The sequence below is a fragment of the Trachurus japonicus genome, chromosome 20 (genome assembly GCF_045865225.1).
Source record: "Trachurus japonicus isolate A0001 chromosome 20, Traja_1.0".
NCBI classification, from domain to species: domain Eukaryota; kingdom Metazoa; phylum Chordata; class Actinopteri; order Carangiformes; family Carangidae; genus Trachurus; species Trachurus japonicus.
The window spans coordinates 5,133,317-5,151,667 of NC_140926.1; the positions used below are offsets into that span (position 1 = coordinate 5,133,317).

Here is an 18,351-nt window from a genome sequence, read left to right on the forward strand (position 1 = left end):
TATCCAGTAGCGCCATAACATAACATAACATAACATAACAGTAGAGCAAAATAAAACAGAGATAAGAAAAAAGTATACACACTATATATAAATTATGTACATCAATATGTTATGAGATAAAATGCTGTATTAGAATAAATGGAAGAAACTAAAAAAAATAATGAGGCATGATAGTGTGGACAAGAGACAAAGTTGTGACTCTTGTTAATTAGATTATTCACTTCACAACTTCACACTGAGTCTTTAACAGTGTTTCCTGGTTTATAATCTCATTATTTTTCTGTTTCAAGAAAGAGAAATAATTTATTGTTTGTGACGGAGCTGTTAACAAGTCATGCGCAAGACATTAAATATTTTCTCTCTTCTCTAATGAATCAATGAACTGAAGGAGACTGGACTTAAAGCATCAGCTTCGGTCTCAGTTTAACATCAGATAAGAATGAGATGCTCTTGTGTGAATCTATATTTAATTACACACTTATAATAATACTGTGTCGCCATCTTTCATGTTATCGAACACGAGTGTGACAGCTCTGATTTACTGTAAAAGGACCAACCTTTACTGTTGAGCTTTCCCAGGAACGACTCCAGGTTGTCCAACTTCCTGTCCGACTCCAGGTTCAGATCTGGTACGGCCTTGATCTCTGCACGCACACAACACACAACACACACACACACACACACAGCTGTTAGAGTCATACATTTACATCAGGTTTCACTCTAACATAAATCTCAGGCTGTTTATAGTCATTGATGTCGATGTTGGCGTTCCACCAATGACTGAGCAGCACGATGTAACAGTCACAATGACGTTTAATGTGAACACGACCACAATCACAGGCACTGGTACTGTACGACTTCTCTTTCTGCATATTCAGACTCATGCACATTGATCAGAGTCTACACAGCCTCGTGGTTCAGATTCTATCAGGCTTTGTGGCCTAATAGAAATCTCACTAGCGCCGATGATGGTGAAAATGGTGAAAAATGAAAAATAAAAAAATAAAAAACACAGAGAAAAAGTAGAGAAACACCTTCGATATCAGACTCCTCCTCCTCCTCGTCTTTTGAAAGAGAAGCAGAGTGAATCAGTTACACGTGAGGCAATTAAAAGAAACAAAAAAATAAAATAAAAACTTGTGAATTTAACACCTCGACTTACTGTAACGACTCAGATTATACAACAAAAGGAATCCAGCTGAGGGTCTAACGAAGTCATGACGTTAAGTCTAAATCAGATTGGCTCTAAACTCTAAATGAACTAAACGGCTCTACGTGATAACAGGTGATCGACACGTCAGAGAGACTTAAAATAGAGCGTGTGTTGTGTGTTGTAGAAGAAGAAGAGGAACAACAGAGCTGACCTTCCTGTGGTTTGGAGATCGCCACGCTGCCGCTGTTCTTCGGTTTGGACAGAACCGGAGACTGGAGCGCCGTGGGCGAGGCCAGACCTGAGGAGGGGGGAGGGGGGGGGGATTCAGACACAGACGAAGTCATGAGCATCACATGGTCACAATGTGGTGAATCCTCACAGCAAAGCTTTCCAAGAATATTTGTCTTATTTCTTGTCATAATGTCTCATTTCTAGTCAAAACTAATCTCTTTCCATTTAAAATAAGACTCGTCACATTAAAAAGTAGCTTGTTTTTAGAGACTTTTTACTTCTTTCAAGCATATTTTCACTTGAAATAAGTAGAAAAATCTGCCAGTGAAAGCAGTGCTCGTAATAAGGAAGAAAAACTTGCTCCACTATCAGATTTTTCTACTTATTTCAAGTGAAAATATGCTTGAAAGAAGTAAAAAGTGTCTAAAAACAAGCTACTTTTTAATGTGAGGAGTCTTATTTTAAGTGGAAAGATATTAGTTTTGACTAGAAATGACATTTTGACTAGAAATAAGACAAATATTCTTGGTAAGATTTTGAGTTTTTGCAGTGAGAGTCACATCTGCTAATAGATATAACTACAGAAGCCTGGAGGAGCCAAAATCAAAGCCTGGTGCCTCTTTACCACCTGTTAATTTTCCCCATAAACCTACATTAATTGATATTTAATACAGGAATGCTAGGTTGCTATAAAAATAAATTATAATGTGGCAAATGGTTGTTTAGCTGCAGCAACATAAGAGTCCAGTTCTGTTTCTAACAACCCTCGGTGACTTGTGTGTGTGGAGCAGGTTGGTGCACAGGGAGCTTTTCTTGGCGAGAAATCGCCGCCCGCTGAGGCCAAGAAAAAGAAACTGACACTGAATTAAAAAAACACTGAAGTTGTAGCTGTAAAACCACAGAGAGCTGAGACACTGAAAAAACGTCCACAGAGCTCAGGAGAACTGCAAAGTCAAGTCGTTGCTCTTTTTGAGAGTGAAATCTTACATATTCTAGATATTTAAAACTATTAATTACATTAAAATACACAGAAATGATTAATGACAAACAGCAGCGGCCGAGGAGTTTTGCAGCTAAACATTGATAAACTGTGGCTGGGACTTGTTATAAGGAATTTGCAATAATCCAGATTTATGTAAATATATATAAACCCATTAAACCAGTTCCTGCCTGAGCTCCTGCAGCTGGTGTGTTTACAGTATATGTGTGTGTGTGTGTGTGTGCGTGTTGGGTTTGCCCTCTGACCTTTCTTCACCATGCGTGCGGCCACCGTGAACTGGGTGGAGTCGTTGGCGGCTCCGTGGCCTTTGGTCTTCCAGGCCTCCTCCTGGGCCACGATCAGCTGCTTCCTCTCCTGGATCGACATGTGAGCTTCGATCCGCTGACTCTCCATCTCCGCCTCCGCCATTCTCTGAGAACAGAGAGAAAGAGAGAGGAAGAGAAGAAGGAGGAGAAAGAGGAGGTGGAGACGATGAAAACTGGAGGAAAAGTTCAGGGAAATAATCCACCATCAGGATATATTGTGATTAATCTAATCCAGGATCCACGATGTGAGTAGGCGATGGGAGTAAACGTACACACACACACACAGATTCAGCAGACCACAGTTTCACACACACACACACACACACACACACACACACACACACACACACACACACACACACACACACACACACACACACACACACACACACACACACACACACACACACACACACACACACACACACACACACACACACACACACACACACACACACACACACACACACACACACACACATACACACAACATAGCCAAGCCAAACAAGGATACAAGAGGAAGGAACATGAAGCACAATCATCCTACACTACAGTGACACTGTTTGATGCACACGACTGTGAACTTTTAAACGCATTTCAGCATCTCATGAATAAATTCTTCCTTTTTGCAACTCATTTGCTCAGTGTTTGTTTGTGCAAAAGCTGCTGCTACCCTAAAGGAACAGGAGCAGGAGTGGGAGCAGGAGTTTGGGGGGTGGGGGATGGGTTGGGGGTTGGGGATTGGATATTTTTGCAATAGCAGAAGCATTTGCATAGTTGACAGGACAGGATCGAGTCACCTTCCGTCGCCAGGGGTGTTTCTCATCCACCTGCATGGGTCTGGGGGATCTGGTGGCCTTCACAACCAGAGGAGGGTAAGAGAGGAAGAGGATCAAGAGGTAAGGATGGAGTAGAAATAATAATAATAATAAAAAAAAACAAGATAGCAGCGGTGCAAATCCACAAGCTAGAAGCTGCAGGGGCAAAGTGAAGAAGCTGTGGGACGAGGGTATGTAGTGGGATAAACGGGGCAGGAGCATAATGTGCTTTTGTAAATGAGCAAAAATGAAAGATGATGATATAAAACTGTGAAATTTGCTCCATGTAGGTGGTATCTTGCAGAGGTAACATAAAATAATAAAATCTGCCAGTTACAATAGTGAGCTACACTGCAAAAACTCAAAATCTTTCCAAGAATATTTGTCTTACTTCTTGTCAAAATGTCTCATTTCTAGTCTAAACTAATCTCTTTCCACTCAAAATAAGACTCATCACCTAAAAATGTACTTGTTTTTAGATCATTTTCACTTGTTTCAAACTAATTTTCATTTGAAACAAGTAGAAAAGCAAGTTTTTTGGGCTCGTAATAAGAAAGAAAAACTTGCTCCACTATCAGATTTTTCTACTTATTTCAAGTGAAAATATGCTTGAAAGAAGTAAAAAGTGTCTAAAAACAAGCTACTTTTTAATGTGATGAGTCTTATTTTAAGTAGAATTAGATTTGTTTTGACTAGAAATGACATTTTGACTAGAAATAGGACAAATATTCTTGGTAAGATTTTGAGTTTTTGCAGTGTATGTGTGATTTGTGCATGGATTTCAGCGCTCAGGTGTGTGTGTGTGTGTGTGTGTGGGCGGGGCAAAGCGATGCAGGCAGGAAGCTCAGGTGCAGCATCGTACCTGACTGGCCGAGTCATCGGGGGAAGAGGTTTGGAAATGAGGCTCAGAGGCAGCAGAGAAAGTAGAAGCAAAGACTGGATCCTGTATCATAGACCCGCAGATAGGAGGACACACACACACACACAAAAAGACACACAAAGACACACACACACACACACACACACACACAAAAAGACACACACACACACACACTATCAGGAAAGTCTGATGAAAGAACATGTCAGGTTTTCTCAGTCTGAACCGGGGGAGAGGAGTTGGAGAGACGTGGGTGTCGACCAGCAGCAGGGTCTCATCAAAGACACCATTCAGTTTTAATATCCAAGTGTAACGTCCATTGTTTTTGAAGTCTGACACATACGAGGGAGTAAAAAGTCAAGATGACCTCGGCTCTGCTGCTCCCACTTCAGTTATTTATTTATTTTTGTCTCCTTCACATGTTCCCAGCAACAAAAATCACTCAAATACATACCTCGTCCAAAACAACAGAGCTCTAGACTAACTTTTTTTTTTACTAAGAGCACAGTGACCCCTAACTTAATATTTTAGGAGTAAGCCGAAGATTTAGGGGCAAAAAGCAAATATTCACATTTCCTTTTCATGATTCATGATCCTCATACACCTTCGTCTGACACCTGTGACAGATTCCACATTCTGTGAGTGTTAAAAAAACAGCAAATTTACTGGCTGCACAAGTGCAAGTAGATGAAAGATTTACTTGCACTAGCTCAAATTGTAGGGACAAAAGCCCCATTTATTTAATCTAAATCTTATTGTCATAACATAATAAATAGACCCTGACATTTGTCTCATTTGAGGAAAGCAAAACTAGCTCCAGGTTATTTAGCAGCTAAATGCTCCATGTTCATTATTAGCTCTCTGTTAGCCAGTGTTGGTAATAACGGCGTTAGAGTATAACGGCGTTACTAACGGCGTTATATTTTTCAGTAACGAGTAATCTAATTAATTACTTTTCCCATCGTTACAACGCTGTTGCCGTTACTGAGAATGTGAAGTGGCGCATTACTACAGTTCGGTTGAATGAAACGCAAGGTGGTTTCGACCACACGTCAGCTGCCTCAGGTCAGGTCAGGGCAGGACGGCGAGCTAAAGGTAACGCAGCTAACGCAGCATCCGAGACCCATCAGCTGTGCGCCAGTGCAGCCTGCAGCCCCTGGGACACAGCTCGAGAGTCACAGCGAGACACAAGCACCCACTCCACCCGAGCAGCAGCAGCGGTATGAATCCGACAGACAGACGGACTCCAATTATGACGCCTGAAACGCTAAACACAGAGCACTCGCTCTGGGTAAACACAGCTGATCGATCGGAAAAAAAAAAGACCGCTGGAGTGAATTTACCTACTTTCCGTCACTGAAAACAGGTTCTTGAATGTAACTCGGTCAAGATGCAGCATGATGATGATGGTAAAATTTACAGATAAAAATACGAGTTTTTTCATCAGCATCAGTCTACAGAAATGACGGTTAGAGGGGAAAAGGCTTTATGCACAGCTCCACAGCTCCACTGCTCCTGATTCCAGGTGTCTGACCATTACTGAGGTCAGAGTCACAGACACACCTGGATTAGGCTAATCAGTTTGTCCAATAATGCAAGACAGGAAATAAAGGAGCTGGTTTAAGTTCAGGAAGTAAGTGGAGCTGTGCATAAAGCCTATTCCATCAACCTTTATTTAGTGGGAGCATTGGAAAAAAACCACCAAAAAAGGTTTTTAAGTAACTCAGTTACTAACTGAGTTACTTTTTAAATGAAGTAACTAGTAACTGTAACTAGTAACTGTAACTAGTTACTATTTTTCATTAACTTGCACAACACTGAGCCTCACACACACACAAACTAGCAGAGGGAAGCTGCCGAGATCGGAGGGAAAGTACTAAGTATGTATTAATTATGATGATAAGTAAAACTCAACCTGTCACACAGCTCCATGTTGTCTCTGTGTGGTGTTCAGGGACAGGTCAGGACAGTCTGAGGACAGAGTTTATATTAATGCACCGTGACACTGTGGCAGGTCTCTGTACGTCTTCACCACAGATCAGATGTTCAGCTGTAGGAGCGGAAAACTCAGCTGTTCTCGGTTCCACCGCAACATGCGCCTGGCGATTTTTTTTTTTTTTTCTCCATATATCAAGCTCCGGTAGCACAGCAGGACGCTGTGCAGCTTCTGCTCACCTGACTCTGTGCAGCTTCTTCATTAAATCCAAACAGTCCGACACAGCGACGCACTGCTCCTTTAGACTCTAAAGTCTCTGTAGCTCATCAGCCCGGAACTCTTCCAGAGCAGCTACAGCGCAGCGTGATCTCAACCATGGTTGATGAGAGCAGAAATGTTGTTGTAGGCCGGTGCATATTCTCATTTGTCCAGGTCATAGTATTTCAAAGGAGGTTAAATCGAAAGCAACTGGACTTCTACTGAGTCTCCACACCAGTTAGTTGGACCAGTCCCAGCCTGGTCAGATGCTACATGAACTGATGAAGCCTCTTGGATGAGAGGTGAAACGTCTTCCTAGACAAATAACTAAGTCCAGTTGAACCTCCTTTGAAAAAAAAAAAAAAAGTTGTTGGCGGGCTCGTGAATTTTTTTTTGACACGAGTCAAAACGAGCGATAAACCGCGTATCTCGCGTTTGGTCGCGCGTCACAACTCGAGCGAAAAAAAAGCGTTCCTCGTGTTTGGTGGGAAGCCCCTTGTGGGTCTTCCCACCAAACACGATGAAATAGACGAAGACGCGAAGGTCCCGTCGCCATAAAGAAATCGGGTGTATTGCGTTGCAAAAAAAAAAAGTCGCGTCTACCGCGTCTCGCGCCTAATCGCGTCTTTGCGTCACGGCCTTTTACACCGCGGACGTAACGAATAAACGGTGACGGTGTGAACGAACAACATAGGACAGGACCAGACGTGGCGTTGTTTCCTCTTTTCACCGACAGCTCCACTCTCCCTTACTTACACTACCTACTGTTATTGTTGAGGCCAGAGAATTGTGGGATTTGTAGTTTTTGACCAATCGCAGGTTGTGCTCTTTCTTTTTGTGATTTTCCTGGTTCACACATGTTTTGTTTTTTTTTAGGGGCAAATGCGAGTGAAATGCTCGCCCATGGTGGGCATAAGAAAATGTAAGACCTGTCTAAAATTATTTAAGACTTGAACACAATAATTCAACAAATTTAAGGCATTTTAAGACCTAAAATTTAGATTTTCACATTTTAGACTTTTTAAGACCCCGCGGATACCCTGTTATTTCATATAAAAGTTTAAGTGCATACATATTTTATGATGCTGTGATGATGTGCTGACCATCTTAGAATTTTCTAATAAATTTAATACTTTTTAAGGCCTTAATTTTAGATACATGAATTTAAGACTTTTTAAGGATCCGCGGATACCCTGAGAAGTTGTGCGCTCGCAGCAGGACAGATAATCAGATGGATAATCGGTAAAGTTAATAATTTCACTTAATGTGGCCATGAATAAATTAATTTCGATGTTTCGCCTGTTATTAAACGCAAATCTTGAATAGGTCTCCACTGTTTTCACATTTAAAAAGGTCTTTGTTGTCTTTGTACAGAGACAATATGAGATTTGCTTGTAGCCACAGCACTTAAAAAACCCACTGTAACCTATTTTCATAGGCACACCAGCCTCGCTTTCAATAAAACACACACTCACATTCCATAATTGCGATCAGTGAAATATATGAAAACAATAAAATACCATTTAAAAATGAGAGAAAAAAAATCCAAATTCTTCGACATATTTAAACTTTAAAAAAAGAAAGAAAAAGTAACGCAATAGTTACTTTCCCTGGTAACTAGTTACTATTATAGTGAAGTAGTGGAGTTACTAACTCAGTTACTTTTTGGGAGAAGTAATTAGTAACTATAACTAGCCTAATTACTTTTTAAAAGTAACGTTCCCAACACTGCTGTTAGCTAACGTATTTGACTTATTTGAGATAAGTAATTAATAATTGAACCGCCACCTTACCGTGGTGGAGGGGTTTGAGTACCCGAATGATCCCAGGAGCTATGTTGTCCGGGGCTTAATGCCCCTGGTAGGGTCTCCCAAGGCAAACAGGTCCTAGGTGACGGGTCAGACAAAGAGCGGTTCAAAGCCCCTTATGAAGAAGAAAACAGCAAGGAAGTGTACGTCGCCCGGACTGGCGTTACCGGGGCCCCACCCTGGAGCCAGGCCTGGGGTCGGGGCTCGCAGGCGAGCGTCTGGTGGCCGGGTCTTGGCCCACGGGACCCGGCCGGGCGCAGCCCGAACGAGCGACGTGGGCCCGCCCTCCCGTAGGCCCACCACCCGCGGGAGGGTTCATAGGGGGCAGGTGCCGTGTGTTTTGGGTGGCAGCCGTGGGCGGGGGCCCCGGCGACCCAATCCCCGGACGACAACTCTGGCTTTAGGGACATGGAATGTCACCTCGCTGGGGGGGAAAGAGCCTGAGCTCGTGCGGGAGGCTGAGAGGTACCGACTAGAGATAGTCGGGCTCACCTCCACGCACAGCCTGGGCTCTGGAACCCAACTCCTTGAGAGAGGTTGGACTCTCTTCCACTCTGGAGTTGCCCATGGTGAGAGGCGGCGAGCTGGTGTGGGCTTGCTCATAGCTCCCCAGCTCAGCCGCCATGTGTTGGAGTTCTCCCCACTTAACGAGAGGGTCGCTTCCCTGCGCCTTCGGGTCGGGGATAGGTCTCTCACTGTCGTTTCGGCCTACGGGCCGAACGGCAGTGCAGAGTACCCGGCCTTCCTGGAGGCCCTGGGAGGGGTGCTGGAAAGTGCCCCAACTGGGGACTCCATCGTTCTGTTGGGAGACTTCAACGCTCACGTGGGCAGCGACAGTGTTACCTGGAGAGGTGTGATTGGGAGGAACGGCCTCCCCGATCTGAACCCGAGCGGTGTTTTGTTATTGGACTTCTGTGCTAGCCACGGTCTGTCCATAACAAACACCATGTTCGAGCATAAGGGTGTCCATCAGTGCACGTGGCACCAGGACACCCTAGGCCGGAGGTCAATGATCGACTTTGTAGTCGTGTCATCTGACCTCCGGCCGTATGTCTTGGACACTCGGGTGAAGAGAGGGGCTGAGCTGTCAACTGATCACCACCTGGTGGTGAGTTGGATCCGCTGGCAGGGGAGGAAGCTGGTCAGACTTGGCAGACCCAAGCGTATCGTGAGGGTCTGCTGGGAACGTCTAGCAGAATCCCCTGTCAGGGAGGTCTTCAACTCCCACCTCCGGGAGAGCTTTGACCGGATTCCGAGGGAGGCTGGAGACATTGAGTCCGAATGGACCATGTTCTCCACTTCCATTGTTGACGCGGCCGTCCGGAGCTGCGGCCGTAAGGTCTCCGGCGCCTGTCGCGGCGGCAATCCCCGAACTCGGTGGTGGACACCGGAAGTAAGGGATGCCGTCAAGCTGAAGAAGGAGTCCTACCGAGCCTGGCTAGCTCGGGGGACCCCCGAGGCAGCTGACGGGTACCGGCAGGCCAAGCGGACGGCGGCCCGGGCGGTCACGGAAGCAAAAACTCGGGTCTGGGAAAAGTTCGGGGAGGCCATGGAGGAGGACTACCGGTCGGCCTCGAGGAAATTCTGGCAAACCATCCGGCGCCTCAGGAGGGGGAAGCAGTGCTCCGGCAACACTGTTTACAGTGGAGGAGGGGAGCTGTTGACCTCGACGGGGGATATCGTCGGGCGGTGGAAGGAATACTTCGAGGATCTCCTCAATCCCACTGACACGCCTTCCGTCGAGGAAGCAGAGGCTGAGGATTCAGAGGTTGATTCATTCATCACCCAAGCTGAAGTCACTGAGGTAGTCCGGAAGCTCCTCAGTGGCAAGGCACCGGGGGTGGATGAGATCCGCCCTGAGTACCTCAAGTCTCTGGATGTTGCGGGGCTGTCGTGGCTGACACGCCTCTGCAGCATCGCGTGGCAGTCGGGGACAGTGCCTCTGGACTGGCAGACCGGGGTGGTGGTCCCTCTCTTCAAAAAGGGGGACCGGAGGGTGTGTTCCAACTACCGGGGGATCACACTCCTCAGCCTCCCGGGGAAAGTCTATTCCAGGGTGCTGGAGAGGAGAATTCGGCCGATAGTCGAACCTCGGATTCAGGAGGAACAATGCGGTTTTCGCCCTGGCCGTGGAACGCTGGACCAGCTCTACACCCTCCGCAGGGTGCTCGAGGGTGCATGGGAGTTTGCCCAACCAGTCCACATGTGTTTTGTGGACTTGGAGAAGGCTTTCGACCGTGTCCCACGTGGCATCCTGTGGGAGGTGCTCCGAGAGTATGGGGTCGGAGGCCCTCTGCTGAGGGCTGTACGGTCCCTGTATGACCGGAGCAGGAGCTTGGTTCGCATTGCCGGCAGTAAGTCAGACCTGTTCCCGGTGCGTGTTGGACTCCGGCAGGGCTGCCCTTTGTCACCGGTTCTGTTCATTATTTTTATGGACAGAATTTCTAGGCGCAGCCAAGTGCCGGAGGGGGTACGGTTCGGGAGCCACTTGATTTCATCTCTGCTTTTTGCAGATGATGTGGTCTTGTTGGCTCCCTCGAGCCAGGACCTTCAGCATGCACTGGGGCGGTTTGCAGCCGAGTGTGAAGCAGCTGGGATGAGAATCAGCACCTCTAAGTCCGAGGCCATGGTTCTCGACCGGAAAAAGGTGGCTTGCACCCTCCAGGTCGGGGGAGAGTTCCTGCCTCAGGTGGAGGAGTTTAAGTATCTTGGGGTCTTGTTCACGAGTGATGGGAGAACGGAGCGCGAGATCGACAGGCGGATCGGTGCGGCGGCCGCAGTAATGCGGTCATTGTATCGGTCCGTCGTGGTGAAGAGGGAGCTGAGCCAAAAGGCAAAGCTCTCGATTTACCGGTCGATCTACGTTCCCACCCTCACCTATGGTCATGAACTCTGGGTCATGACCGAAAGAACTGGATCCCGGATACAAGCGGCCGAAATGAGTTTCCTCCGCAGGGTGGCGGGGCGCTCCCTTAGAGATAGGGTGAGGAGCTCTGTCACCCGGGAGGAGCTCGGAGTAGAGCCGCTGCTCCTCCACATCGAGAGGAGCCAGCTGAGGTGGCTCGGGCACCTGTATAGGATGCCCCCTGGACGCCTCCCTCGTGAGGTGTTCCGGGCATGTCCCACCGGGAGGAGGCCCCGAGGAAGACCCAGGACACGCTGGAGTGACTACGTCACTCGGCTGGCCTGGGAACGCCTTGGGGTCCCCCCGGAAGAGCTGGAGGAAGTGTCCGGGGAGAGGGAAGTCTGGGGATCCCTGCTCCGACTGCTGCCCCCGCGACCCGGACTCGGATAAGCGGCGGACAATGGATGGATGGATGGATGGATGGATGGAATTAGTTTATTTTTCAACATAGTATCTTCCTCTTACCATTTAAAAATATTAATTCTGTCTTTAGCTCAATTTAATTTTTCCACTTTATTACTCTAATGTGCTCGCTACTGTAGCTAGATAGCGCACTGTTAGCCAACTTAGCTAATTGAGGCTATTGGTATTTGTCACTCTACTTTCCACTCTTAGCTAGTTAATTACAGTATTAGTTAACTTAATTATTAGTTTATTCATATTTTTATTTTTAATATGTGTTCTTTTTTCCATTTTTACTTTTATCTCTTAGCTATTTAGCCGCTAAATGCTCAAATATGTTCAATAGATTGGCTAACAGTTAGCCAATTTAGCTAATCTGATTTTCTAATCTGTTTTTCTCGCCAATAAAGACCAAGTATAGACTCTGTTTTAATAAATCATCCTGTCTAATATGTGTGTCACACTGGCTGTGGTGACTGAGGGTTAGAGGAGTAAAGTTTGTGCCTGGAAAGTTGCCAGTTTGATTCCCACACTGGCAGGAATAACGCCCTCATCAATACCACTGCTAATGCCCTTAATCCACCTGCTGAGTGGATGTCAAACTGCCCTGAATGAATAAAAGGTTTAGGAACAAACTCTTCTTCATGCCATGATTAAACCATGCGGCTACAGAACAAACCTCAATTAGATTTCACACACACACAGCTCAGATTACCAATAAATATCTGTGGCAATTATACAATAATGGATCAACATGGAAACATCTGGGAGGCTGCAGTGATCACATGTGAGGAGAATTAGAGAAGAACACGCCATGAACACATAAACGCCACCAACTGTGAATATAAAGGGAAACACCCACAAACACACACACAAGCCACCACCACCATTAACACCACGTGCACACAGACACACACACACACACACACACACACACACACACACACACATAACAATGGTGTTTTTATCAAGACAGTGTGTTAAGACAGTTTTAGATCACTAATCCAATTCAAATGCACTTGATAAATACCACCACAGTGTGTGTATGCGTGTGTGTGCGTGTGTGTGTGTGTGTGATTCTGGCCTTGCACAGCGGCCTTACCCACAGCTGGTCGGACATGGCCAACTCATCGATCATCATCATCATCTCTTCTTCATCATCGTCCTACAGACAAGTAACCGCAGGTGAGAAGGGACATGTTTCCTAAAGTCTGTGATGTCCCAAGCAGATAAACCAAAACTGATAATAACCAATAATCACCTGATTACCTCCCTAAAAGAGCCTTTTTTTTTTTTTTAACTTTATGGTAAGACTTGACGCCTATCTCTATAATGCAACCGTACTTATAATGAGCTGCAGTTATAACTCATTACAATACATAAAGGAGCATTTAAAAAAAAAATTGGTAACACTTTACTTGACACCTATCTCTACAGTATAACGCATTATAACCATACTTATAATGAGTTGCAATGCAGTTATAGCACTGTATAACTATAGTTATAAACACTCAACAATAATCAAAACACACTATAAAGCATTTTATCATGACTTATAAGGTCAGGTATTATAATACATTATAATTGTTAGTAACTCGCTGACAATGCCCACATCGATAATACATTATAAATATAGTTATAATGTGTTATAAATGGCTTATAGAAATGTATAACTATCATTATAAACACTCATAAATTACCATAAGGCTTTATAACAATAAGCATAACACATCATAGAGCAATTATAACTCTATTATGATACTTCACCTTGATTTATGAGTGTTTACTATAGTTATACATGGTTATAATGTGTTATAGAACTAGGCGTCAAGTAAAATGCTCCTTTATGTATTTAGTGTCATGACTTGTGCTTTGTATTTGTGACATCTTTAGCTCTGCTTTAATCCACAACAGGAACCGAACTGAACTGTGTCGACTGGCTCGGATGAAAAAAACACGTCCATCCTGGTCTCCATTAGTGATCTCATGAAAAGTATTCATTTTTCCTGATTAAATTAAAACGTCATGTGTTTTGTTGAGGAAAAAAAAAAATTCAAAAAGGGCAGCAGAGCAGATTGAGGCAAAGCAAAACGCTCTTCCTGACCTTCGACGACCTGAAACCAGAGTTTGGGACAAACAGAGCTGAACAAACCCTGATAAGCAGCTGGAAACAAAAACAGCTGTGGTGAATATATCTAAACAGAGAGGTGCATGTACCGTCCACCACCACCTGACCCCACCTGAACTCCACCCCGCCCTTCAAAAACAAAAACACAACGATGAGGTCGACACAGAAACACACTCAACGTGCAGAAGAAGAAATGACATTTATTTTTATTTCTTTTTTTTTTAAAGTAAAAGTGAAGGACATGCAGGAAGAGACAAAGGCAAACAGAAGAATGAATGAAAGGTTACATGCAACATGCAGTTTGAAGCCATGCATGAGAATAAAACACAGAGGCTACACTGGTTACACTGGACACAACGGATATGAGACTTTACATTTCAATATTTGTGTAATTTAGGCAAAATCAGAGTTTTAAATTCTGATTAACTGACTCTAATTATTCTGATCTGATCGATTCTAATGAAAATCACTATAACAGAATACTGATATTCAAGAGAAAACCAAGTACGAACATTTTGTATTTGTGTAGAAGTCTGAAGCTGCCACTATTAGGATAAAATAATTGAATCAACTGTAAATTAAATTCACATGCTGTGTAAATGTCATGGACGAATGAATCTTAAATTATAATTAAAATCACATTGTCCACATTTGCCCAGTCACAATTTATTATAATATTAACTTATAAAAAGTTCTATTAAAAAAAAATTAAAATTTGGAAATAAACACATCAAAATATAATAATTTGTAATATATTTAAATTAAAAAATCATTGTTTTCATGATTTTTTTGTGCATTTAAGCGCATTACAGCAGTGATTATCTCAGAATTGATTAATTTTCATTTGCAAAAGTCATTTTATTTATTAATTTTCATTCATTTACTTACTTTTGACTCACTACTTCCTTAAATTGTCATATCAATGGCACTTAAAATTAAATATTTGATATTTTTTTACTATATTTTATTGATGTTCAATGAAATTTCCATGAAATGACTTGAATATTGATTGAATTATTTCATGAAACAGTGGCAGCCATGACTGTTTAAGTCTATGGAATAAGAAGAGAGTGCACCATGAAAACAGATGAGTGAATGACCCACATGCTACAGATAGAAACATGCAAGAAAAAACAGAAAGAAAGAGACAAAGACACAAACACGGACGATACACAACCTCTCTGTTTAGAGATATTCTCCTCTCCTCGACTGTTACTGTACCACGGGTTTATTTAACAGCTCTGAGCCGCGATGCAGCTTCACTCACGTCAGAAGAACGAGATAAAAGACGGACGAGGATCTGACTTCAGAGGGCCACACAGGAAATACTCCAAATCAATTAACTGAAACTTCAATGGCCGTTTCATCCGTGATGCATTCAAGTGTCATGGGCATATAAAGTGAAGGAGTGACAGTTAAAGAGCTGCTTCCTGAAGGAGTTGATGTGTTTGAAGTTACTTGAAGCACCATGATGATGGGACTCTGAACGAGTGAGACACTTTGATTCTTTTTAATGTGACATAAAAGCAGCTGCAGACGGACAAACAGACGTCCGTCAGAGGTGCAGAGTGTGCAGGTCAGGTGGTTACCTTCTTCTTCAGGCTCTGCTCCATCTCCAAGAGCTGAGCGTGCTGCTCCTCGCCGCCCACGGCCGCCGCCTTCGCCACATCCTGCTTCTTATTGATCCTGTTCCTCCAGTCCTGCTCGCCGCTCTTCTTCAGCAAGGCGACTCTAAAGGAAACACAGCGAGGAAACGTTAAATCGAGTGAAATCAAATCAAAAAACTAAAGGAGGTTTCTAGTTTTGTATTTTTTATCGTGGGGGCTAGCAGCTGAGTCCAACATGAACTTCCCTGCACGGAAAATAAAGTTTATTCTGCTTTTGAAACTGTTTGTACACTGCAAAAACTCAAATATCTTACCAAGAATATTTGTCTTACAGTATTTCAAGTCAAAACACATCTCATTATACTTAAAATAAGACTCGTCACATTAAAAAGTAGCTTGCTTTTAGACACGTTTTACTTCTTTCAAGGATATTTTCACTTGAAATAAGTAGAAAAATCTGATAGTGGAGCAAGTTTTTCTTCCTTATTATGAGCACAAAAAAAAACTTGCTTTCACTGGCAGATTTTTCTACTTATTTCAAGTGAAAATTTGTTTGAAACAAGTGAAAATGATCTAAAAAAACAATTAATTTTTAGGTGATGAATCTTATTTCAAGTGGAAAGAGATTAGTTTTGACTAGAAATGAGACATTTTGACAAGAAATAAGACAAATATTCTTGGAAAGATTTTGAGTTTTTGTAGTGTAGAAACATGATGAGCAGTTTGATGCTGCTCTGACGTCTGTAATACAGTATAAACAGAGAAATGAGACGGAGGCAGAGAGAGTCTAAAGAGAGACAGTGAACGTCTCATCTGCAGCCACACAGCGGTGCAGTGCATGATGGGTAAACAGACAGGGTGCGAGTGGTCTGAGTTGTGCAGAGTTGTGAGGGTTTTCTACAGCGGAACGAGAATAAAGAGTCGGTTATTGAGCCGGCGTGCAGCAGACGATCTGTGAGGGAGGGGCTCGGGGTGTTGGCGGTGCCCTCTGCCCCTCGGACAGTACAACTGCCCCCACTGTGACGTCCTGTTCTGCCCCGGGGGGCTTTTCACACACACATGAAAGTAACAGTGGAGAGATGTCAACAGCTGCAACCGGGAGAGAGATTTAAAATTTAAAAAAAGAAAGAAAGAAACGCTCTGAAACGGAAAAAACAAAAAACTAGACACACACTCTCGCTCACGTAGGTTTACACGTAATTCCATTATGTCATCAATCAATCTGCATTGTGGTCGGTGTGAGCGGAGCTGCCTGTGAACGCACCGTGACGTAACTGGACTTATGTAATAGTGAAAGAATCCGATACTGAGCTTCAGTTACAAGTTCATTCAGGAAAATACAAACAAAAAAACACAATAATACAAATAACACAAGACAATATATTTATTTATTTCCAACACTTTTTGTTTTTAGTGTGAATGCTGGTACTTATTTTTCTGTTTGTACATTACTGTATGTCATCTTTATTGCTCTATTTATGTTTTAAACTTTTATTTCTTATACTGCTGATTGATGTTCTTCATTTTCTTAGTGTTTTTATTTCTCTTTTCCATATTTATAGCATTATTTTCATTCATTTTTCAAAAACTCTTCAGTATTTGAACTATGGTTATTTGTGCATTAGTCTCTAAAACTAAGTCCATATTTGTTTTTTCATTCAGTCGCTTGCAAAGAACTTTAAATTACATCTTCACTTGTATAAAATAAGCTAAATTAAGATTGATTGATATTTGATTTGTTTTTTTGTTACTATTACAGTTGTTATTGGGATCAATAATGAAGCCAGTGTTTCATAAGATTTGTGGACAACAGTGGAAAAAAAAAACCTCTTTAGCATTTAATTAGCTTTAGTTTTAATGAGCTACAGAGGATATCTACTTATCTCATTAAATTAGCTTCTGTCTCATGCTCTAAAGTTTAATCCATCCACTCTGTGTCCAGCATTCAGCTCGTTCTGGAGCAGCAGCTGAAAATAAAACACTCTAATAACCCACTAACTCACTCTGTTGTGTCCTCATGATCTCATTTTCTGTCTCCATCTGACCCACAGAGGACGAGGAGCGGGAAACTTCTCTTCCTCCATCCCTTCGTTGTTTTTTTTGTGGCTCTACTGTATTTACTGAACTGATGATGCAGCAGAGGAGGATTTTAAAAACTCACCTCTCTTTGATGGACATGTGTCTGGCCGACATCATGTCGCTCAGCTCGTCTGCGTCCTGGTCGAGATGAACCGGGCCGTCGACGTGTCCGTCCTGACACACAGAACCAGATACTGTTGTGGACGTTACCACGGCGTCCAGCAGCTCTGTGGGTCAGAACAGAGAAGGATCAATAACCAACAACACTGATACAATACAGCATGAAAACCAATTCAAAGCTCCATCCATACAGTATAAAGGTAGATGTTTGTGTTAAAGCTCCATACAGTATAAAGGTAGATGTTTGTGTTAAAGCTCCATACAGTATAAATGTAGATGTTACTATTAAAGCTCCATACAGTATAAAGGTAGATGTTTGTGTTAAAGCTCCATACAGTATAAAGGTAGATGTTTGTGTTAAAGCTCCATACAGTATAAATGTAGATGTTACTATTAAAGCTCCATACAGTATAAAGGTAGATGTTTGTGTTAAAGCTCCATACAGTATAAAGGTAGATGTTTGTGTTAAAGCTCCATACAGTATAAAGGTAGATGTTTGTGTTAAAGCTCCATACAGTATAAAGGTAGATGTTTGTGTTAAAGCTCCATACAGTATAAAGGTAGATGTTACTATTAAAGCTCCATACAGTATAAAGGTAGATGTTACTATTAAAGCTCCATACAGTATAAAGGTAGATGTTTGTGTTAAAGCTCCATACAGTATAAAGGTAGATGTTACTATTAAAGCTCCATACAGTATAAAGGTAGATGTTTGTGTTAAAGC

At 43.1% G+C, this 18,351-nt stretch overlaps 1 protein-coding gene across 1 annotated transcript in view; it reads right to left on the bottom strand.

Moving 5' to 3' along the window:
* svila (supervillin a) overlaps positions 1-18,351 on the bottom strand; it is a 63,793-nt gene that overhangs the window by 15,222 nt on the left and 30,220 nt on the right. Inside the window, exons 18-25 of the mRNA XM_085762681.1 lie at positions 17,590-17,734; positions 15,411-15,552; positions 12,796-12,858; positions 4,370-4,450; positions 3,490-3,546; positions 2,630-2,795; positions 1,365-1,451; positions 558-644 (exon numbers count right to left, since the gene is read on the bottom strand). Coding sequence (XP_085618807.1) covers positions 558-644; positions 1,365-1,451; positions 2,630-2,795; positions 3,490-3,546; positions 4,370-4,450; positions 12,796-12,858; positions 15,411-15,552; positions 17,590-17,734 — 828 coding nt within the window. The remainder of the gene's footprint in view (positions 1-557; positions 645-1,364; positions 1,452-2,629; positions 2,796-3,489; positions 3,547-4,369; positions 4,451-12,795; positions 12,859-15,410; positions 15,553-17,589; positions 17,735-18,351) is intronic.